This window comes from Gymnogyps californianus, chromosome 7 (genome assembly GCF_018139145.2).
Source record: "Gymnogyps californianus isolate 813 chromosome 7, ASM1813914v2, whole genome shotgun sequence".
Classification (NCBI taxonomy): Eukaryota; Metazoa; Chordata; class Aves; order Accipitriformes; family Cathartidae; genus Gymnogyps; species Gymnogyps californianus.
In genome coordinates this window covers 18,058,313-18,080,943 of record NC_059477.1, presented here as the reverse complement: position 1 = coordinate 18,080,943, position 22,631 = coordinate 18,058,313, and the positions used below count along the sequence as shown (strand labels likewise).

The 22,631-nt window shown below is 45.2% G+C and overlaps 1 protein-coding gene across 1 annotated transcript in view; it reads right to left on the bottom strand.

The window, feature by feature from the left end:
* Nucleotides 1-22,631, bottom strand: part of TTN (titin) — a 244,573-nt gene that overhangs the window by 184,115 nt on the left and 37,827 nt on the right. Inside the window, exons 43-57 of the mRNA XM_050900483.1 lie at nucleotides 22,035-22,091; nucleotides 6,950-7,228; nucleotides 5,379-5,942; nucleotides 4,623-4,904; nucleotides 4,246-4,524; nucleotides 3,590-3,868; nucleotides 3,213-3,491; nucleotides 2,804-3,091; nucleotides 2,405-2,683; nucleotides 2,023-2,304; nucleotides 1,637-1,915; nucleotides 1,248-1,526; nucleotides 875-1,153; nucleotides 471-758; nucleotides 92-370 (exon numbers count right to left, since the gene is read on the bottom strand). Coding sequence (XP_050756440.1) covers nucleotides 92-370; nucleotides 471-758; nucleotides 875-1,153; nucleotides 1,248-1,526; nucleotides 1,637-1,915; nucleotides 2,023-2,304; nucleotides 2,405-2,683; nucleotides 2,804-3,091; nucleotides 3,213-3,491; nucleotides 3,590-3,868; nucleotides 4,246-4,524; nucleotides 4,623-4,904; nucleotides 5,379-5,942; nucleotides 6,950-7,228; nucleotides 22,035-22,091 — 4,272 coding nt within the window. The remainder of the gene's footprint in view (nucleotides 1-91; nucleotides 371-470; nucleotides 759-874; nucleotides 1,154-1,247; nucleotides 1,527-1,636; nucleotides 1,916-2,022; nucleotides 2,305-2,404; nucleotides 2,684-2,803; nucleotides 3,092-3,212; nucleotides 3,492-3,589; nucleotides 3,869-4,245; nucleotides 4,525-4,622; nucleotides 4,905-5,378; nucleotides 5,943-6,949; nucleotides 7,229-22,034; nucleotides 22,092-22,631) is intronic.

Sequence of the window (22,631 nt, the reverse complement as noted above, 5' to 3'; positions counted from 1 at the left end):
TTTAAAGAAATACAAGAGTTTCCTACCCCTGCCCCCAAATTGCACAGAAAAATCAGAACCGTAAATATGAGAAGAACATTGGGTTGCACACCTTTTACAAACAAAGCTGCTTTGCAAGTTGCAGTCCCCACATCATTGCGTATCTGACAAGTGTAGTTCCCGGAGTCAGACGTCCTAGCTGAGAAGAGCTCCAGTACACTAGACGTGTCGTCCTTCCAGACAGATCGATTGGCTCCAGAGAGGAGCTCCTGGCTGTCTTTAAACCACTTTATCTGCAGAGGAGTAGAGCCTTTCACCAGTGCTTTGAACTGAACCCTAGCATTGGGCACAACCTCTTGGGACTGGGGTTTTTCCACAAAATATGGCGGTTCTATAACATGTAAAAAAGAAGAAAGAGGATTACTCTGAGACAGGGGAATTCCAAAATTATGAATGAGAGACCTAATACAAGACAAAGAAGGAGCTCAAACCTTTGACTGTTAAGAACCCACTGCATTGGTTGCTTCCTGCCTTATTTGTTGCTTCACAGGTGTAAGAGCCACTGTCTGTGCCTTCCAGTTTATTGATTTCCAGAAATGCAGTATTATCATGGAAAGAGTATTTGTGCTTTTCACTTGCTGTTATTTCTTGGCCATCCTTGTACCACTGGATACTTATAGGATGTGAACCAGACACTATGCACTCCAGGTGGACAAAAGACCCCTTAATGCTGTCCATTTTCTTGAGCTTTTTGGTGAATTTAGGTGGTATAATGAGATCTATCCAAGACAGAGTAAAAAGACAAAGTGTGAAATTCTGCCTTGATTGTGGCAGATGTCAGCTCAGGAGAAAAGATTTTGTATGTAAAAACAATGATAAAAGAGCCCATACACACCTAGGACGTTAATGCTGGCAGAACAGCTACTGCTCCCAACGTCATTGTGAACCTCAAAAATGTATTCCCCACTATCTTTCTTTTCTGTATGAAGCACCTTTAGGACTGAGACAGTATCTGTAACACTGATCTTATATTTTGGGCCTAACGTCAGTTCCTTGCCATCTTTGAACCATTTGGCTGTAATATGTTTTGTTCCCGAAAATTTACACTGCAGGGTTGCTGGGTCTCCCTCAGTCACATCTATTGACACCGCCTTGTCCACGATTGTAGCAGGTTCTGTTGTAAACAACGAGATAGAGTGTTAAGGGCATCTGTAAAAATCACAAGGAAACCATCTGAGATCACTGCAAACCCTCAGGGTAGGACCAACCTTTGACAGTCAGCAGAGCAGAACACCTCTGAATTCCCGCCTCATTTTTAGCCTGACAGAAATATTTCCCATCATGTTTCAGTTCAATAGACCTCACCAGAAGAGTGGCAACATTGTTCACAAAGGTCATTTTGATATTGTTGTCTTCAATCACTTCATCATTGTCTTTCAGCCAGGACACAGTGATGGGCAAGGAGCCTTTAATAGCAGCCTGAAACACGACTGTGCCCCCTCGAAGGGAACTAATGTTTTCTATCCTCTTCAAGAACTGTGGGGGCTCTGGCAGGAGGAAAGTGGCTATGTAAGTACGGGTCTGGTGCATGACAGTGTGGCATGGAAACCACACTGGGATAAGAGCATGCTGGTGGTGTTCTGCACCTTGCACTAACCTTTCAGTGTGACCTCCGAACTGCAGAGGCAGGTCCCAACATCATTTGTTACTCTACACTGATACTCGCCAACATCAGAAGCATCAAACCTGAAAACGTGGAGGCTAATCAAAGATTTCTCAATGCTTATTCTGTGCTTCTTACTGCTCCGCACGGGTTTATCATCTTTCACCCAAAACACGTCAAAGGGAGGTGTGCCAAGCACCTCGCACTCCAAAACCACATCAGAATCCTTCAAGACTTCCATGGATTGAAACTCCTTGCTAAAATAAGGTGACTCTACAGTGCAAAAGAGAGAGTGCAGTTTGTATTAATCATACTTTCAAAACCTGTAAAACTGCACTGAGTTTAAAGAGACAAACTGTGTGGCTGAATGTCACACACACCTTTGATTGTAACAACGCTACTGCAAATATCTTTTCCAGCATCATTTTTGGCCTCGCAAATGTATTCCCCACTGTCTTCAGTCTCAACCTCTGTAACATGGAGTATCGCCAAGGATTTTGCAAAAGACATCCTGTATTTGTCACTCTCTTTTAACTTTCTATCATCCTTGAACCACGTGATTTTAATCTCAGGAGTACCAGTGACTTCACAGGTCAGCTCAGCATATCCACCTTTCTTTACCAGATGCGTTGGCTCTAGCCTCTCCTTGAAGGCAGCAGGTTCTGTGGATTTAAGAAAAGTGTTCAGGACAAAGAAGGCAGGAAAGAGTGCCACTGGGTCAATCCAGCAGCTGAAAGTTTAAAAGAGAGTAAGAATGCAAACCTTTTACAAACAAGTTTGCACTGCATGTTACTGAACCAGCTACGTTGGAGACTTTGCAGGTGTATTTTCCTGAGTCTGTTGGTTTGACGGCATAAAGCTCCAAGTAGCTTGCTAATGCTTCTGTCATAATGTAGCAGGCTCCTCCTGTCACCAGCTCAGTATCACCTTTAAACCATTTCACCGTCAGTGGTGTTGTGCCTTTAAATGTGCCTTTGAAACGTACAGTTGATGCAGGCAGTACATCTTGGGACTCTGGTTCTACAGTGAAGCTGGGTGGCTCTATATTGCATTGAAAAGAAAAAATTGTCAAGAGTAAGACGCATGGCCTGCACTTTGGGGAAGAAAAGTATTATCACATGAAAAGTAAAACTCCAAGAAATGTGAAACAAATTGCCAAACCTTTTATAAACAAAGTGCTACTGCTGTCTTTGCTACCAGCAGAGTTTGTGGCTCTGCAAATGTAGACCCCAGCGTCACTTGCATCTAGGTGTTTTATTTCCAAAGATGCAGAACCTTCTGCAAAGTGTACTGTGTACTTGGCACTTGAAGTGATCTCAGTGTCCTGCTTAAACCAAGAGATGGTCATTGGAAGAGAGCCTGAAATTTTGCAGTCTAGGCGGCACGAGGTGCTGATGATGCTGTCAATATTCTTCAGTGGTTTAGTAAAGAAGGGAGGGAGAGTGCGATCTGTTGAGAGTGAAAAAAACAAAAGAAACCAACACATGAGCAAAACAGGCATGCAGTTCTGCTTCTGGCTCTGTTGGGCTCAGAGCAGAGTAGCAGGGCTCTTTGCAAAGTCAGTACCAACCTAGCACAGTGAAGCTGGTAGTACAAGAGCTGATGCCCACATCATTGGATATCTCAAAGGTGTACTCGCCACTGTCCTGCATTTCAGTAGCATAAAACTTGAGTTGGGCAATGTTATTTTTAAAGCTGATCCTGTATTTTTTGCTGGCAGGTAGTGGCCTTCCATCTTTGAACCATTTGGTTTTTAGCTCTGGAGTGCCTGTGACAGTGTACTCCAAAATGGCTGGTTCCCCTGCTGTTACCTGGATCATTTCGGATTTTTCAATGATTTTGGCAGGTTCTACAACAGAATTAAACAACTGGTGTTAAGGACAAAAGGAAATTGCTCTTACTCTCAGGTGGGAGACAATGCAGGGATCACAGCACTACTCCACTGACCTTTCACTGCTAGTTCACCAAAGCAGGACTGACTTCCTGCATCATTCTCAGCCACGCAGGTGTATTTGCCACCAGAGCTCAGCTGGACACCAGTAATTTGCAGTGTTGCTAGACCGTGTTCAAATGTCACTCTCACTTTGTTGTCATCTTGAATAATGTCTTTGCCCTTCATCCATATCACAGAAATAGGCTCTGACCCTTTCACCACAGCCTGTAATGTAATACTATCTCCAGCCAGAGCTGTCACATTTTCGATTTTCTTAACAAAAGATGGTGGTTCTAGTTCAAAGAAAAAAGACAAGAAGAAATACTCATCTGCTACCACATCATCCCATGAAATCTGCTGCTTAAAGACAGTTTTATGAGACATTATGTGCAGTACATGGCGCAATTCAGCTAAAAAGCAGGCAAGGAGAAGAGCTGCATTCCCCAGCTGGGAGCTAATACAATGTCCTTCAAATTTAAGCTCAACGTCCTTCAAATTCACAGGTTTGACACCAGATAAGAGTTAAGATATACACAGAATTTTAAGAGAAGAAGATACTCTCCCTCCCCACCCTCCCTAGCCACCCACAAATCTAAAGAAAAGACATTTTAAGAAATGAGAGGTTCTTGCCAATCCCTTCAGTAAGTGGAGTTTTCTCTCTGCCACTGACCTTTCAAGATGTATGTTGCACTGCATATGCACTTCCCGACTTCGTTAGCTATCACACACTCATATTCACCGACATCCGCACTATTAAATGAGGACACCTCCAGAGAAATAACAGCTTTCTGAGAGGTCAGCCTGTATTTTTTACTACTGCGAATCTGCTTCTTGTCTTTGTACCAGCTAATCTCAAACGGTCCAGTGCCAGCAACCTCACACTGAAGAACGGTGTTTGTTCCCTTCACTACCTCTGCTGGTTCAAGTGTTCGGACGAAAGATGGAGGCTCTATAAAAGCAGCGAGAAAGAATTGGTCAACCATGCCAAAAAAAAAAAAGGGAAGGTTTTTCTCAAGAATGTGACTGGCAGCAGCAAGAAGAACAAACCTTTGACAACTACTTCAGTGGTGCAACTGTCACTTCCAACCTCGTTTACAGCTTCACATGAGTAGCTCCCACTGTCATCAACTTTCATCTCCAAAATATCTAACACAGCCACCGAATTGACAAAGGACATCCTGTGTGTGTTGCTTTCACGGATTTCCTTATTGTTCTTAAACCAAGTAACCTGAATTTCAGGAGACCCTTTGATTTTGCATTGAAGGCGTGCAGAGTCACCTGGGGTCAGTAAATAAGATGGATCGACCTTCTTCACAAAGGATGGTGGTTCTAAAAATGGGAAGAAAAAAAAGGGAAGAAAGGGGAAAAAAGAGGAAAAGGGGAAAGAAAGGGGGAAAAGGGGAAGAAAAGGGGAAGAAAAGGGAAAAGGAAAAGAGAAAAAGGAAAGAAGGCTGAAATACCAAGCTTTGAAAGATTGGTTCCTAGCGCAAGAACAAAACATGACTTCAGAAGAGATCAGCATAATCTTTGCTGAGCTGCAGTTCTTCTGGTTTCTCTTGCCCTCTCCATGCATCTCTCCCCTGCATGCAGGAGCAATTCTTGGATCTGGCTGGTGAAAGAAATATTGAAGCAACACACAGTGCACTGAAAGGCAGCAGGGGAAATGAGCAAGAGGTGAATGGACCTGATGGCAGGTCTGAGAAGAGTTCACAGCATGATTTCAGCCCAAAGAAGTCTTTTGCCTGCAAAAGAAGAAATGGGGAACCCAAGAAGAGCAAAAGTAAAAGCGTAGGACTATCTTACCTCTGACTGTGACGCTGGCAGAAGAGGAGCTGCTTCCAGCCTCATTTGAGACAGTGCACACATAATGGCCTGAATCCTTGAGCTTAGCCAGAGGAATCTCAAGCGAGGCTATTTTGTCTTCAAAGTAAATCTTATAATCTTTGCCTGGAGGGATTTTGTTTCCATCCTTTGTCCACCATACTGTTACTTTCCTGTCTTCATCTACCTGACATTCAAGATGTATTTTCTTATTGACTGCTGACTGCACTGACTGCAAAACTTTAATGAAGTGGGGCTTGTCTATAATGACCATTTCAGCCTGGCAAATGTCAGCCCCAAACTTGTTGGAAGCTTTGCAAGTGTAAACCCCTCTATCACTGGTGGTGAGAAGGGAAATTTCTAACACATGTTTATTTTCCACTTTGGAGATCTTGTGGTGGTCCGAAGGTGAAATGGTTGTGCCATCTTTCTGCCAGGCGACATCAATGACTGGAGTGCCCGAAACGGTACACAGGAACTTGGCACTTTTGCCCACAAAAGTAGTGATAGATTCAGGTCTGGTAAGAAACGTTGGCGGCAATGCTTCTGCAAAACAAAGGGGTTCAATGTTATCCAGAGGTGAGGACCAGAGCTTATGCTCTTTCTCCATATTTGCCAGGGACAGAGAGCAAGAGGGGCCAGTTTGTCACTGGACACTCTTAAGCAAAAGAAGCCAGCAGTGAAGGAGATAAGAGGTGTTAAAGACAATGAATTTTGGCTTTTGGTTTTGTACTTCTTGGGTCTGTATATTGCTCCAGAGCTTGAAGGCATTTTGAATCTCTGGAGCGATGTACAGACTAAAGGAAAATAAACCAAAAGCCAGAACTTCCTCTCCCAAGACTGACATGTTTGTGCACCATTCCCTCAAGGTGGACAAGTTTGCATGCATTTCACAGTTTGTGCATCCTTCTTTAGTCTCTAGCATCTGGCACTTAGCAAAGACCGCATAAAGACTCCTCCCACAAAGAGAAAAGTCAGAGTAAAAAAACCATCATACACTAAAAGCCCAAAAGATGGTGTTTTAAAGAAAAAAAAAAAAAAAGGAAGAAAATTGTATAGCTCTCAATAGACAAAAAAGTTTACGAATTGAAATAGCTTTAAACCCTCTTTTGTTTGTTTAAGAAGATCTATTTCCCCAGTCACGGAGTTCCCCTCTGGCCATGGCACACAGATTTCAGGTACGTGTAGCTGCATAGCCTGCCTCGCAAGTATAGCTGCAGGATAAACATAGGGTGCTAGGATAATCGCACAGTGATTATTACACCAAAGAAATCAAATTTAAAAGTGTATGTTTCCTTGTTGTTTGGAAATTAAACAAACCTTCTTCAAGAATGTATTCACACAGAAATGTATTCACAGAAAGCACCTAAAAGCAGCATTCTCAAAAATTATTCCTTCTCTATGCTTGTGCCTGCCAAAATTACATATGGATTATGTGTAACAATGGCGATCAAGAGCCCTAGCATAAACATTTGTAAGTATAACAGTGAAAGCATTACAATATACCAAGATATTTTATGGAGAAGTAGAAGTGCTTGGAAGTCTGTACTTACCAGTTACTGTTAAAAGGGCTGTAGAGCTTACGCTGCCATGCTGGTTGGAAGCCTTACAGCTATACTCTCCATAGTCAACAACCTGAGGCCTTGGGATCTCCAGCGTGGAGAGGTAGTTGGAGGTACGGATGGAGTATTTGTCCCCATCATATATCTCTCGGCCGGCTTTGTACCACTGGAACCTGACATTGGGAGCAGTCTCTACCTCACAGGTAAACTTGGCCACGTGATTTACAGCCACCTCCAGAGATTCGAGCCTTCTCCTCAGGATCGGTGCAACTGAAATCAGAAGCAGAGAGTAACTCAAGGCCCTGCCTGCTGACATTCTGGAAAGTAACAGTGAAGTGACTGACTTAAAAAAAAAAAAAAAAAAAAAAGGTGATTTACTTGCAATCCACATAAAGTGACTGTAAAAGAAAAAAATATCCATAAGAAATGAAAGCAGTACCAGGCTCAGTGGACAGACAGTGTTACGGTGCATAATGACATCGGGAAACACAGTGGTGATACTGGAAAAACAATGTGCGATAGTGATGCACAATAACAATGCGATACAAAGATATACCACACTATCCTGGAGTTGTGAGGAATTATGGTATGAATGAGAAATTGTGCTGAAACTGTGCAATGACTCTAAAGAGTGAGAGAGGGTGCAGCAGTGAGAAAAGTGGGAAGAGCAGGTCCACTTCACAGGCAACAATGGGAGACGTGGTCAGGATTGAGATACAGCTTGTCCTGACTGTGGTTGTGTGATAAGAACAGGAAGCAACAAAGTTCCTGACCAAAGATTGAGGTGAGGAAAGTGAGAGACTTTGCAATGTGGTAAAAGGCGACCATAAATCCAGAGAGAAAGGGGGCTCTCTGATTAGCGGCATGATGGTATTAATATTGTATCTATATCCAAAGATACAGACACATAGTAGGGCTGTTTCATTAGTAAAGCAGTGTATTAGAAAGGCAGTATTTTATCCCCATAATCCAACCTCTTTTAACAACTGTGAGTTTTGCTGCTGTTGCTCTTTTTCCGCCTTGATTCAGTGCCTCACAGGTGTACTCTCCTTGGTGAATCTCCCCGCACACTTTGCTTATTACTAGCGTGTACGTGTCATGATCTTGCAAACATTTGAATTTGTCGCCTGAAGACACCAGTTTACCCTCAAAGTACCAGTTCACCTCTCTGACATTTGTTATGACAGACACCAGACTGACGTTCTCCCCTTCCTCCACAACAGTGTCGACCAATTTGCTGTGTATGATGGGATAACTCTCTTTGCCTAGCTCATCCTCTAGCTTCCCAGCTCTAGTTTCCAGACCCTCCCTGCCCTCTTCTTCATGTATTTCTTCCCTTTTCTCCCTCTTTTTCAGTATATCTGTGGGTGTCTCAATGGGAACACCTGCGGAGGCTACATCAGCAGTGGCTGCAGCTGCGCCCACGTCCTTGATTTGACCATGTCCAGTCACAGTGTTGATTACTTGTGCAGACAAGGGCTGCTCCAGGGGTATTTCTGTCTCCATAGTCCTCTCAGCCTGCTGGGGCTCCAGCTCAGAGGTTTCATCACAGGATTTTCCTGAGAGAAGTAGACTGTGACCGACTGGCAGTGCTTTGGATGTTTCGTCTGTCAAGAGATGTTTTTCTTCACAAATAAGAGAATAGAAAGCCTCCTTCAAGACCGTTTTCTGGTCAGCTGTCTGAATGCTGACTTCTCCCAAAGAGACTGGGATTTCCATGGAACTGAGTCCTCCTGTGGTCACAACAAAGGTGCATAGGGTGTGTTTATGTTCCTTGGTGATGTTTATTGTCTGAACTTCAATGTTTTCTTTATCAGCCAACAATTCTGAAAAGAAGAGGTTTTGCTCACTTACCACTGCAGCTTTCAGTGCATTTCTAATTTGAGACTTCATGTCTAAGTTGCAGCTCTTGGGAACCTGAGCAGTGAGCTGGCTCTCTTTGTTGAGGACTTGGCTTGGCTGGAGCTGGTGAGTGTACATTGTTTCATGGGGTTGTCTCCCTGCCCTTGGACACTGCCTAAGTGGGCTGGCAAGATCAACAACATGTTCCTCCTCCAGGGGCTGGTTTTCTTCTAGCAGCAAGGAAAATCTCACAGCCTGTCCCTCATGGATTCTTGCAGCCAAATCTTCCTCTGCTGCTTCCAGGGAAGAAATGTTCTCCAGGGGGACAGCTGGGCTCCCAGTGAAGGCCAATTCAGAGGGAAATCTGGGTTCAGCCTTCAGCTCACCTTGCATTGCCTGGAAGCCCTCAAGGACCTGGATGTGGTCACCATCTATGGCATGGCTCTCAGTGGTACTTGACACATGCAGAAGGGCTTGGGAAGCCTCTGTCTTCAGAGCAGCCATTTGCTCTGCTGCCTTGGGGATGACTTCCTCTTTGGGCAAGAGTATCTGTGCAGTTACAGTCCCAAGGCAGCCCAGCAGTCGTGTCTCCATCACTGCTGCAGGCACCACACCCTGGGGGCCAGCAGGGAGGGTTTGCAGTGGCTCTGCCAGAAGCCTGCTGCTCTCTTGTGTTGTGGCCACCTGGGCAAGTATCTCTTCAGCACTCTGTGCAGCCAGGCAGGCTGGTGGCAGGCCAGGCAAGATGTCCTCCCTGGGCAGCACGTGCTCCACTTGGCTTATCTGGAGCTGAAGGAGGGCCGGGGGCTCCCTCATGGCCTCAAGGCTGAGCGCTCCTTCCATGGCAGGAAGCTCGCCAGCCTCCTCGTACGAGAGGGGGCTTTGGTCCTCTGCCACTGCAGAATGCTGCAAGGCCGGGCTCTGCCTGCACACAGCATGCTCCTCGGGCAGCACAAGGAGCTCAGCAGAGCATGTGGCCTCGCCCAGGGTGCTCACTGCTCTGCACGTGTAGAGCCCAGTGTCCTCCTCCATACACTCCCGCACTGTCAGGGAGCCTGAGCCGTCAGGGTGGTGAGCAAGAGAATGACGTGCATCAGAGAAGAGCTGCTCACTTCCCTTGAACCACTGCACATCGGGGCATGGCTCCCCGGCTACCGCATACTCAAAGACTGCTGTGAAGCCCGGTGCACACCGCACGCTCTCCGGCTCCCTGGCAAAACAAGGGACCCCTGGTATCCGCTGCCACACGTAGAGGTGGGCACTGCATGTGGTCTCACCGTGTACATTGCTGGCCACGCACGTGTACTCACCCTCATCCTGCACACCTGCATATGGGAGGATGAGGCTGTGGTCATTGCCAGCAAACACTAACTTACAGTCCATGGATGGGCTTAGCTTCATATTGTTGAAAAACCACTGGATTTTGGGTGTGGGGCTGCCAGTAACAGTAACAGAGAGCCTAGCTACATCTCCCTGCCAGACTTCAACATTTGAGATCTGTTTGAGGAAAACAGGCGCTTTGCCCCCCTCCTCCATTTTCATCTTTGCTTTGCTGGAATAAACTGGTTTTTCAGGCTCAAATTCAAGTGTTTTCTCTCTATCAGGCAACTGAAGGCCGCTGCTGTAGCCTTCGCTTCTTCCTTCCTCAGAAGACACAATAAGAGAGCTAGCAATGTCTGTATGGAAAAAAATTGTTTAGTTTTACTAGAATGTTTAAGAGAACACTTGTAGATAGCAATAAACAGTGTTAGTGCAACTATTTTTGTATATCTGGAGGCTTTCTCAATACTGTACAGCAGTTAACAATGAACATGAGGTCCTCTTGCTGTCAAACACACATCTGTCAAAACCAGCAAGACATGCTGTGCTGTCAGGTTACTTACGAACTTCCCATCTGGATCACCACGGGTGTCTCTTTAAACCTGACATCACAGTATGGGTTAAGCATACCCCCAGGGTGTACACTGCAAGTAACAGTCAAGCAACATTGGTGCATTTCACAAATGTAATTGAAGTGGTATGTGCCATACATATTTGTATGTACACTCATACAAACAAGTACAGCAGAGCAGTGTTAAGACCCTGGTTTAATTCAAAACACCAAGAAAAAGCAGAATACCAGAATTAGGATTGGAAAAATAACACAAACTTTTCGGTGCACCAACCTTTCTTCTGGTGCAGTTAGTTCATCTCTTTCAACTCTATCTTTTGTCTAACACACTAAGATATTACCTCTCCCCTACCAGCTTTGTCCTGTTTTTGTCATTAGACCCTTATGCTTAAACCATTATTACTAAAATCACGAGTTTGCACCCTTGATTTAACGTCATTGATTTAAATCTCTCTTTTAAACTCCTCCCTGTCATGATGTTGCATATTAAAACTCCCGCAATACAAGAGAAAAAGAGGATAGAGCACTTTAAGGTTTTTCTTTTTCTTGCTTTTGTGAATTTAGACATTTATGTGTTGGACTGCTTTGTTCTAATGGTGGTTTGAAAATGAGAGGAAGCAAACATCAAGAACATGTCATTCTCTGCAGACACTTGACACTAGAAACATCAGTGAAATCTGAGACTTCCAGGAACGGAACAAGCCATCCATAAAAAGCACGGCGCAAAGAAAACCTTTGGAAATCAAATCCTGTTGTCCTCACTGAGTCAAGTTTGCTCAGTTAAGGTCCACAGTATTTGACACTGGAAAGATATGAGAGTTGTTAAAAAAGAATAAAAGAAGTGTGAGTGGATAAATGTCTCCAGGCACTCTAATGGTGAACCTTGATAAGTTTTTCAATTACAGTGCCTTAAATTCCAAAACTTATTGTGAGATAATAATTTTTGCTGCACTCCAGTAACAACTATAAAGAAGAACAGAATATGCCATACTCAATTCTTTCTCACTGGTTTTAGCAATTATTAATCTTGCCACAAATACCATAATATACATGACACAGCACAGTGCATACAGTGATTAACTGCAGAGAAGAGATGATTAGGTTAAAAAAAAAATACACCAGTCCTTCAGTATTACCTACCAGCCTTGTTAAAACAGTAGGGCAGTTTCCCTAGAAATACAATGTGCTGGTGAAATTGAGAATGGGTGGCAGAATTGGGCCCATAATAAAGTATAAAAATTGCAGAATGGAACCTATGCTAACACACATGAGAATGCTTTATATACAGGAGTGTAGCAAAAATTAATGCACTTTTATGTGTTCCTGGATATTTATGACAGAAAAACTATACAGATACTTTTTCATATTTTAGCTATGTCTGTGAAATGAATAAAGTACAAGAAGTGACGGACTTAAATCATTTACATATTTATTTCACAAATTAACCTTACATGTTAACATTCAATACACATTGATGACAAACAAACATAATTCATCCTTTTTTTAAGATACTTGGTTTGTAGAAATGAAGACGACATTAAACCTGACAATGAAATTGTGAGTTTTGTAATTCCTATGAAAGCACAAAATTTTGAAAAGAGATGATCAATCATGGCTCTAAGCTATATCAGTTGCCCCAGAGTAAGTTTATTCAAAACTAGAATTACTACAGATTTATATCATTGTAGCTTAGGTGAGACTTTGTCTAAGCACATGATAGTGTTCCTGGCTAATGCATGAAACTTAAAACAAGACTTTTAAACTTACATGAACCACAAATACTACTACACAGGTAGAGATAAAGATGCTTGGCCATATATTTCAGATGTGAACATGAACTTGGACCTGTTTGGCTTATGGCTTCAAAAACAAGTTATGGGTCTGTGTCTACTAAAAATTTCGGTTCATTTACGTGCAAATTAAACACGTCGTAATTGCTTAGGACCTAACCAAAGGGCCTCTGACCTCTTTGGCTTTGGACCTAAAAGACCCCTCATGTCACAGCTGACGTATAACATCAGATAATTCATGCCGACTTCCCTAGGGACCTCTGCTGTCTAATGAATCAGTTAGTGCTCCACATCTACACAAGTAATGGATTAAGGACACATCATGAAGCAATTATTTCCCAGCACAACATTGGGTCAGACACTCATGCTTCTCTTTCCTACCACCATTACCTATGAGAAATCACAATTATCTCTGCCTTTTAACAATGTACAAATCTTAAATATTTATCATGGGGTCATGACTGGGAAGAAACTGAAGTGACACATTGATGTCATCCTAACCACTCCAGTCATTTTCCCCATGTACTGGGTCATTAGAACTTGCCACTCCTGACTTTAAGTTTATATTGGGCAACACAATTGGGCAAAGTGAATCTTTTGAGCAAAAATTACTATCCCAGGTAAGTAATGGGATAGTCTTAAAAGATTATTGAGTTTTTAAGGCATGCTGACCTCAATGTGAGGACACATCAAACTTGGAAATAAGAACATGCATGAACGTAACTGAATGTACTACAGGAATAGTTCTTTTATGCTTAAAATCATCATGCTCCTTAAAGCAGTTTGCAAGGCAACTGACAGCAATTTGTAAGTAACTGGAAGAAGCTCATGAACAGGTAATCAAAGTAAAAATAATTTCTGCTTAGAGTTGTTGAACTGAAGGTTTCACCTTGGCATATAGGTAACTGGAAAGCTGGCACATGCATTAGAGAGTTATTTAAGTTCTGATAAACATTAATTAATAACTTTCATACTTTTAACATATTTTCTTAATTGATTTATCATTGTTTATGTAAGATTGATTTAGTTCTGATTTAATTATGTCAGCTACTGCTGATTCCTTCTAAATATTAGCATTATTATAAATACAAAAATATATACTCACATTGAGAACACTAATGTAAAAACCTCTTCTGCTGAGAAAATGCCACAGATAATTGAATGTATTCTACTTATTTCTGGTCATCTTGACACATAGCACTCTTAACTGTTACTAATTTAAAAAAAAAAAGAAAAAAGGAATATGTAGAGATTTAGTTCTAATGTGAAACAAGAATACTGCATAAAAGTCTCTCACTTTTTTACTACTATGTATTTTTTATGAATGACACTGGAATATGGGGACAACCAAAATTATTTTAATGAATTTACAGTTACATCATTGATTTATTATGCTCCCTCTCCTTTCCCTTTAACTTCTACAGATACAGTACAAAATATGTCTTCATGTTTATTACTTGGTAATAGAGAAAAAAAATCCTGTCCAGTCTCTACTAATGCAAAACTTTCATTTTCTTCCCATTGTGTTGCTTTTCTTTGCAACAGCATAATTCCATTGACTTAAAAAAAAAAAGTAATTCCATGAGTTAGTAGAATGAGGCCCATGGATGTAAGAATTTTGCAGTGATAGAAACTGTAAACACAGGATTTGAATCAGTGAGACTCACATGTTCTGACACAACATTGTGAGAAGGGGGAATACCAATTTAAGGAGTTCTTTCACAGAACTATATCCAAACTAAACAGCAAGCATAAGTTAGTATTCCATACCTTTAGGTTACAAGAAAAAGCTGGTTTCTAGCCTACGTAAAACAATAATGATTGCACTGTTACAGACACACAGGAATATGTACACTATATGAAAAAATTAGTCCTACATAAATGAGTGTCAATTAAAATATCTTTACAAGAATGATTAAGGAGCTTGGAAGGAGCCTGAAATATACCTCGGTGCAGAAAGTGTGCACAAAACCTACGCACAGATTAAATCTCACTTAAATTCCAAAACGAAGGCAAGTTTAAGTGAGACAGAGATATGCCCACATAGAGTGGTTTTCATCCCTAAAGGGATGAAAAACAATGCCCCTAAAACGAGTACTGCATTTTTACCTGCAGTGAACAACAGCATAAAAACATTTAGTGTTTCAAAAGAGACTCTGAAATAAATTATAGAAATTTAGTATAATGTTAACACCGCACAAGTCTCAGCAGTTCCTGCCCTGTTAGTAGCTATACATTTGTACTGCCCACTGTCACTTTGCATCAAGTTTTCAATAGTAAGGCTATGACAGCCCCCCTGCTCTTCCTGCGCACAGTACCTGTCCCCTTCCAACAACAGCCCATCCTTGTACCAGCGGACACTCGGGTGGGGGGAACCTGTCACGAGACACTGGAAGCATGCTGAGGCACCTACAAATGTACTGTAGTCAGAGATGAACTTCAGAAATTTGGGAGGGGCTTCTGTGACCTGGAACTCAAAGCTGCAGCTCTCCGAGTCCTCTGCCCTGAACTCAACCCGTTCCTCTTGGGACGGCTCTGCAAACACATCAAAACTAATGTTGACACACTTCTCCCCTTCCACTTCCTGCTCTTGTTGAGTCACCGCAAGCAGTCTGATCGCTTTCTCAGAGTCGTCTATGTGCGGCTCAAACTCAAACTCCAGCTCTATTTCTGACTGGTCACCCGGGCTCACAGTCTTACTCAAAAGCAAGTCACATTTCTGGGGCCTGTGTGGTTCTCTGCCCGTCACTGTCTCACTGCTCGCCTTAGCACTTGCTCCCTGCTGAGCCATGACTACGAGGGAGCCTTTGCACATTGCTTCTCCCAGCCTATTGATTGCCCGACAGTGATACCAGCCACCATCAGAAGGACCCACATTTTGGACCTTCAGACTGTGAAGTCCCTCCTTCTGACTCACAACATACTTCCCTGTGGCAGGCGTCACACAGGTGTCGCCTCTGAACCACTGCACTACTGGGACAGGAGTACCTGTTACCACACACTCAAACACTGCCTCCAAGCCTTCTGTCACCTCAACATCTGCAAAGGGCACGGCAAAGCGGGGAGGCATTTCAGTTACTTGGAAATCGATTTTTACATCCTCATTCTCCTCTGCGGCCAAGCCTGCAGCTTGCTCCAACAAGGCAAGTGGAAGGACATCCAGGGAAACCACCATGCTCTTCTTATCTGGGCTAAACTCAGGACTGGTTATGATTTTGACCTGCTTCTCAAACTCCTTCACCTCATTTTCATCCAGCTCCACTTCCAGGAGGATTTCCTGTGGTGAAGGTGACCTTGAAGATGTGTTTTGCTCCAGGTCAAAGTGTATAACATGCTGGTGGGTGACAGGGGGTGGCAGTGCTAGAGACCGCCCATCTTCAGACAAAACTTCCACCTGCGCAATACTTTTAGCTTCCCCGACAATGTTCACTGCATGGCACAGATACTGTCCTCCATCGGCTTTCTGGACGTTAGTGATCTCCAGCACACATTTGTCCCCATCCTCCTCTATCCGCACTCTCTCATCCAGCTCCACCAGAGATTTATTATGATACCACTTCACCCCTGGCTTGGGCACACCCGCCACCTCGGCCACAAAACTCAGCGTGCTACCCTCATACAACCTCCTCCTGCTCAAAGCCTTGAGGAATGCAGGTGGCATCTCCCTGCCTGATGGCTCCAGAGCTTCACGGGGGGTCCTAAACACCTCAGCCTGTGGCTGGTCTGGAGGCTGCTGCCTTCTCTCACAGAGAGGGAGCATGGTCAGGGCATCCATATACTCCCCAGTGGGCGTCCGGTAGTGCTCCAGTGGTGTGCTGTCCCCTGATGCAGAGCAGGGTCCCTCAAAGGGTGTGAAGTAGCGCTCTGAGGGCGTGTTGCATTTTGAACCCTCGGAGGGTGTGGAGTAGTGCTCAGGCGGTGTGCTGTACACTGAGCCTTCAGACGGTGTGGAGTAGCGCTCAGGCGGCGTGCTGTACTCTGAGCCCTCGGACGGTGTGGAGTAGCGCTCGGGTGGTGTGCTGTACTCTGAGCCCTCGGACGGTGTGGAGTAGCGCTCGGGTGGTGTGCTGTGCCCTGAGCCCTCGGATGGTGTGGAGTAGCGCTCGGGCGGCGTGCTGTACCCTGAGCCTCCAGATGGTGTGGAGTAGCGTTCAGGCGGTGTGCTGTACCCTGAGCCCTCAGAAGGTGTGGAGTAGCGCTCGGGTGTGCTGAGCGGTGTGTGGTAGGATGCTGATGAAGCAGTTTCAAAGATCTCCATTGAGGAGGGAGGTGTGTAGAAGCGGTCCGAATCAGGTGACTCCTCTCCACTCCCACTCTCCAGCTCTATAGACATTTCTGACTCAGGAGAGAAGGGCCGGGTGAGTTCCTGCTGGTTGTTGTAATAGTCATAAACCATGCTGAAGGTAACCTCCTCCACTTCCAGAGAAGTGATGGTCTCTCGCTGCTCCTTCTGAACTGTCCCTTTAAGATCTGGAGATTCCTGCATCCCAGTTGACCTTAAATACTTGGCCAGGGACAAGTCAGGCTCCAGCTCTGAGGCTTGAACAGCACTGGGCTCTGGACCTGCAGAAATATCCTCCCCCAGTCCTCCTCCATCCAGGCTATTCTCAGAGGCTTCCTCAGTGGGAGTCGTCTTCTTGCACAAAGACTCCTTCCTTTGCTCCTTCTGTGCCACAGGATCATCCATTATTAAACCAAGTAAGAGTTGGCCAAAAGAGAAGCCCTTGATTGTGTTTCGTTCCTGTTGGGTGTCCCTGAGCATCTCCTCAGGGGAATCTGTGCTTTCTATCTCACAGGTGGAGCTGCTCATTCCTGTCTCAAAGACCTTTTCTATCGCAGAACCTTCTTCCTCCTCAGCCTGATGCCCAGCCTGGGGTTTCTTTTCACGAGCAGCTTTTTTCAAGTCGATGATGAACCTGTCGCTCTTGGAGTCTGTGGTCTCCAGTCGTTCCCCACTCTCCAACACTTGTGTTTCCTGCGCTCCTCTTTGGAAATCTGCTGTGGTGTCCACCAGAAGACTATGAATTTGTCCCTCAAGTGAATCCTCCCCACAGACACTCACCTCTGACTCATGAATTTCTTCAACAGAAGATCCGTCTTCAGCAGATATCATGACGCTGCCAAGGTCCCCGTTAGGGATTTGCAAATCAGCCCTTCTGATTTCTCTTGGCTGTGCCTCTTCTTGGGCACTGACCTCGTCCTGCTGCATCCTGTAGCTCTGATGCAGCTCCTCGCTGAGAGACATCTCTTCCACAAACACATCATGTTGGTGCACAGGGGAGATGAGCTCAGTCACTCCTACCTCCACACTCTCCAGAGCCGTGGGCGCTTGTGCCTGTTCTGTGTCCACAGTCTTTTCAGCTAGAAAAGGCTGCACAAAATTCTTCAGATCAAATGTGATATTGGTCTCACCAGTCTCAGATGGCAACAGCTGCTCTTTGAAATGCACTTTTTCTAGGTGAACCTCAACTGGCTCAGTAAAATCCTGACCTGACTTTTCTATGTCAGGAGGAGTGAGGATTAGATCCGAAGAAGAGTTGCCTGCATCAGACTCCATTTCTTGCAGCATTTGTCCATCATTGTGCATTTCCCAGTGTGCAGCACCCCCAGCATCAATCATTTCTTCTTTACAAAGATGATCATCAACCTTGATGTCCTGTTCAATATCAACTGATCTCTCTTGCTCCTTGCCCCGTTCCTCCTGCTGCTCTTCTGCACAGAAGTCATAAAAGCCAAACTGCTCCTTTGGGGGTGTGCTTGCAATGTTGTCCTGCAGGTGGGGCACACTTGGCTCTTCTACAAGAGGCACATCAGGAGACGTTGCCTCCCAGACAGGGGCATCGCTCTCCTCCATGTAAACATCATTTCCTTCTTGCACCACAGGTGATACAGGAATAAAAAACTGTGAATCCTCACACTCCCTCGCCAGAGCAGACTGCTCAGAGGCATGTGTTTGCCCTTTCACTTCCATAAATGGTGACTTCAAGATGTCCCAGGACAGAGTATCTGTATGTGGTACCACCTTGTCTCCTTCAGCCTCCAGCTCCTCTGAAAAGTGACCTGAGTCCTTGGCCACCAGTTCATGCTCTTCCCTGAACGTGCTGGGGTGCAGCTCAGTGGCATCAATTCCAAAGCTGTGTTCATTGGAGACAGCTTTTCCCCTGTGCTGCCTCATCTCAGAAATGCCATCTGTATCCCTCACACTTTCTTCTGTATAACCCGTTTCTTGCCTTGCATAAACTTCGATGATATCCAGCACCGTTGTTTCCTCCATCTCACTTTCCCTGAAGTGAGGAGTTTTCTCACACTCCTCTTCCAACTGCTCACCAGGAGACGGACACAGCCTCAGGGACCAGGGTAGGTGGGCTTCCTCCTTCTTGGAGCACGTGATCTGTTCCTCATCATCCTTTCCAAGTGTGCTGAGGCCTTGGAGGTGCAGAACATGGTCCATGGCAGGCAGTTCCTCAGTGCCTCCATCCTTGCTATCCAACCTGGGTGCACTGGGCTGCACCGTCAGCTCAGAGGCAGTCTGCGCTGTTCCAGCCGCATTCTTGGCCACACAACAATACAGCCCAGCATCTGCGATGGAGACCCCTCGGATGTGTAAGCGATACATGCCATTCTTGCCTTCCTCAAACCTCAGCCTTTCATTGGCAGAGAGGCTCTGGCCATTCAGGGACCAGGCCACAGCTGGTGGGGGCTGCCCAGACACGGCACACTCTAACACCACTGCCTCCCCTTCATCACAATGAATGTGTGCTGGGGCTTCTGCCACAATTTGGGGTGGCTCATTTCCCACGTCAAATGAAAACTTGAACTTGTGCTTTATGGTGGGAGCAGCCTGGTCTGGAGAGGGCTGCATGGTCTCCCTCATCTCTGTGTCTTGCTCTGGTGTTGGAGTAGGGGCGGTGATTTTGATTTCCACAGGCAGCGACAGCAAGTCTGAGTCTGGAACTGCACTTGGCAGTCCCTGCGCTGCTGCGAAGGCCAGACCAACTTCTTCTTCTTCTTCCTCCACCTTCTCCTCCTTCTCTTTCTCCCCTTCTTCTTCCTCCTTCACCTTCTCCTCCTCTTCCTTCTTCTCTTTCTCCCCTTCTTCTTCCTCCTTCACCTTCTCCTCCTCCTCCTTCTTCTCTTTCTCCCCTTCTTCTTCCTCCTTCACCTTCTCCTCCTCCTCCTTCCTCTCTTTCTCCCTTCTTCTTCCTCCTTCATCTTCTCCTCCTCTTTCTTCCCTTCCTCTTCCTCCTCCTTCTTTGTGGCCTCATAGACTGGCATCCGCCGCCTCACATGGAGTGCAGCTGAGGTGCTGACTGTGCCCAGCGGGTTGAAAATCACGCAGGTGACGGTACCACCATGCTGTGGGAGGAGGGATGGGAAGGTCAGTGTAGAGCGGCACTCTGTGGTGTGAACGGCGGTGCCCCGGATGCGCCCCACGGGCTTGGCATTGTTGTACCAAGTGACTGTGGGCTGTGGGTGGCCATGGAAGAGGCAGGAGAAGGTGCATCTGTGCCCCTCAACAGCCTCCTGGGGCTTGACCTCCTGGACAAAGAGGGGTGGGCAGGCCTCCAGGAGCCCACCTGGCATCCGCCATCTCTCCCCAGTGGTCTTGGGCCTGCAGTACCCCTTCACTACCTGCACCGCGAGGGGCTCTGAGCCATCCATCGTGGCAGCCACCTCAGGTGGGCTGGGCTTCCCAGGAGGGGCCCCCTGGGGCATGGACATGAGGGATTCCTGCTTCTTTTTCAGCACTGCCCTCTTTGCCTCCCGCAGCCGCTGCAGCTTCCAACGGATCTCCTCATCCAGCAGCTCCTCAGCATCCACCACTGTACCACTGTGCTCCCTACCGCATGCCAGCCCTGGACGGTGAGGCCCCACCAGTGGCAGCCTCTTGAAACGGATGGTTCGTACCATGCCCCGGGCTGGGGAGAGGTCTCCAAGCAACTGCTCGGCCTCCTGCCCCTTGTCGAAGGGTGAGCCTGTGCAGCGGAGCACCACCCGCAGCCGGTCCTCCTGCCGCTGCTGCAGCAGGCACTCCCAGCTCTCCCGCATCCACTCTGCTTTCCCTGCAAAACCCAAGCCCTGCTGCTCCCCACTGCGTGCCACCAGCAGCGAGGCAGTGGACTCAGCTGAGCCCTCACTGTTAATGGCAAATACCCTGTAGCTGCCAGCATCGTGCTCCCGCACATCCTGCACCTCCAGGCTGGCACGGTGCGTGTGCTCCTCACTCTCAGTGCGGATCACCTTGCGGCAGTCCTGGCGGACCGGCCGGTTGTTGTGAAACCAGGCCATGTGGGGCGCCGGGCATGCCACCAGCTTGCACTGGAAGAGTGCAGGGTCCCCTTCCAAGACAGACCTACACTTGAGGCCCTGTGTGAAGGTGGGTTTATGGTTCTGGGGGCAAGCCAGCACCGCCGCTGTCCCAGGTCCCTCAAGGTTCACCTCGCTGTGCTGCTCTGCAAGAGAAGGAGACTGCGTTACAACGTGCCACACTCTGCCTGCTGTCTGATTGAAAAAAAAGAAATAGCAATATATTGAAATAAAAAATGGGCATGCAACAGATTTCATCACACACCCAGGAAAAAAAAGTAATTCACTCACCATATTTGTTCGAATAAACGCAATGCCTTGCTCTGTTTTAAAGATTGACACGAAAATCGTTCGTTGTCTGTTCTTTCTTCAGACTGTGGAAATTTCTTCTTGAACAAGCAAAAATGAATTTCAAAATAACACTTTCTTCTGCGTGTATGTTTTTGCTGCCTGGAAAAGCTGTGTGTCTTTGGGTGGCAAAGAAGAGAATCTTACCTGACTTGCAGACAGTAGAATAAACGCCCTTTCTGACCCCTCTGTTTGTAGATTAAATGTTCAAACAATTGAGAAAAAATATTTTGAAAGATATTAAAAAAAAGTAAGTAATTAGCTAACATGAAATGAGAAGGCGTTTATTCGAACTAATACAGCCACTAACTTCACAGTGTTATGCACAGGGAAAAAAGCAAGCAACATGAACCACGTATGCTATCTGCAAGCCAGGGTAAGAGATGTATAATGATAAATTAAAGTATGTAAAAAAAGTGCAAGAAATCAATGGGAACGTGTAGCTTTCACATATCCTAAACAACAAATGCTTTCTAGTATACTTCATCCATCCATCCAATAGTGTCCATTGAACTGATTAATGTTAGGTTGCTAACTTGTTTAAAAATACTATGATTAAGATTTGTATAACTTCCTTCTGAAGTAAACTATTCCATGCATTCAAAAGGAAATTGAACAAATAAAAGCTCTGTGAACAGCTGCAAAAGCATGAAGTAAAAGTTAAGAATATGGCTCCAAAATTATGAATTTGAAGTTTTAAACATATTTTAAAACTTTAATAACCTTATAATGCAGGTAATCCTTTGCATATCAAAACAAACATGCAACATGTTCCAATATGCTTTAAAGTGTGTCTTTCTTTCCCCATCAGACACTACATGTAAGCAGATAAAAGCTTTCCACAATGTTACTAATTACTGGTACTAATTATTCAGCGTAACATCATTGGTGACTGTACCTTTCACTTCCATTTCAATCTCTTCCTCTAGCTTCTCACGAATAATTTTTTCAGGAGCTAGAATAAAAAGACAAAGATTTTTGAGCTACAGTTGCTAAATATGCCAATCAACACTTTATGTAGTAAAAACATCCAACCTCTCTTGCAAAAACACAGAAATTCACACATACATACACATAAATGCATGCCAAACAATTCACTTGATAAATTTTGAGAACAGAGTCATCAAATGCTTTCAAACTTGTTTGCAATGTACACTTTTCTATAAGATGTGCTTTCTTTTTTGCAGGGTGGGGGAAAGTTTCTAATGTAACATGCCTTTATCATGCCTTAAATCCCTGAAGAAAACATTCAACAATCCACATACTAATGAGATGCTTCTCATTCTTTATCATCTCCCAGGGAATGAATGTACTGGAATGCAATGATGCTATGCACGAGGAACTGATACTTGGAAGGAACATGCAGTTGCCAACCTGTCACTCTCAGATGGGTGCTGCACTCGGCTTGTCCTGCAGGATTAACTATTCTGCACTTGTATATACCCTTGTGGTTCTGACCAACTTTCAACAATCTTAAACTGCACAGTGGCCCATC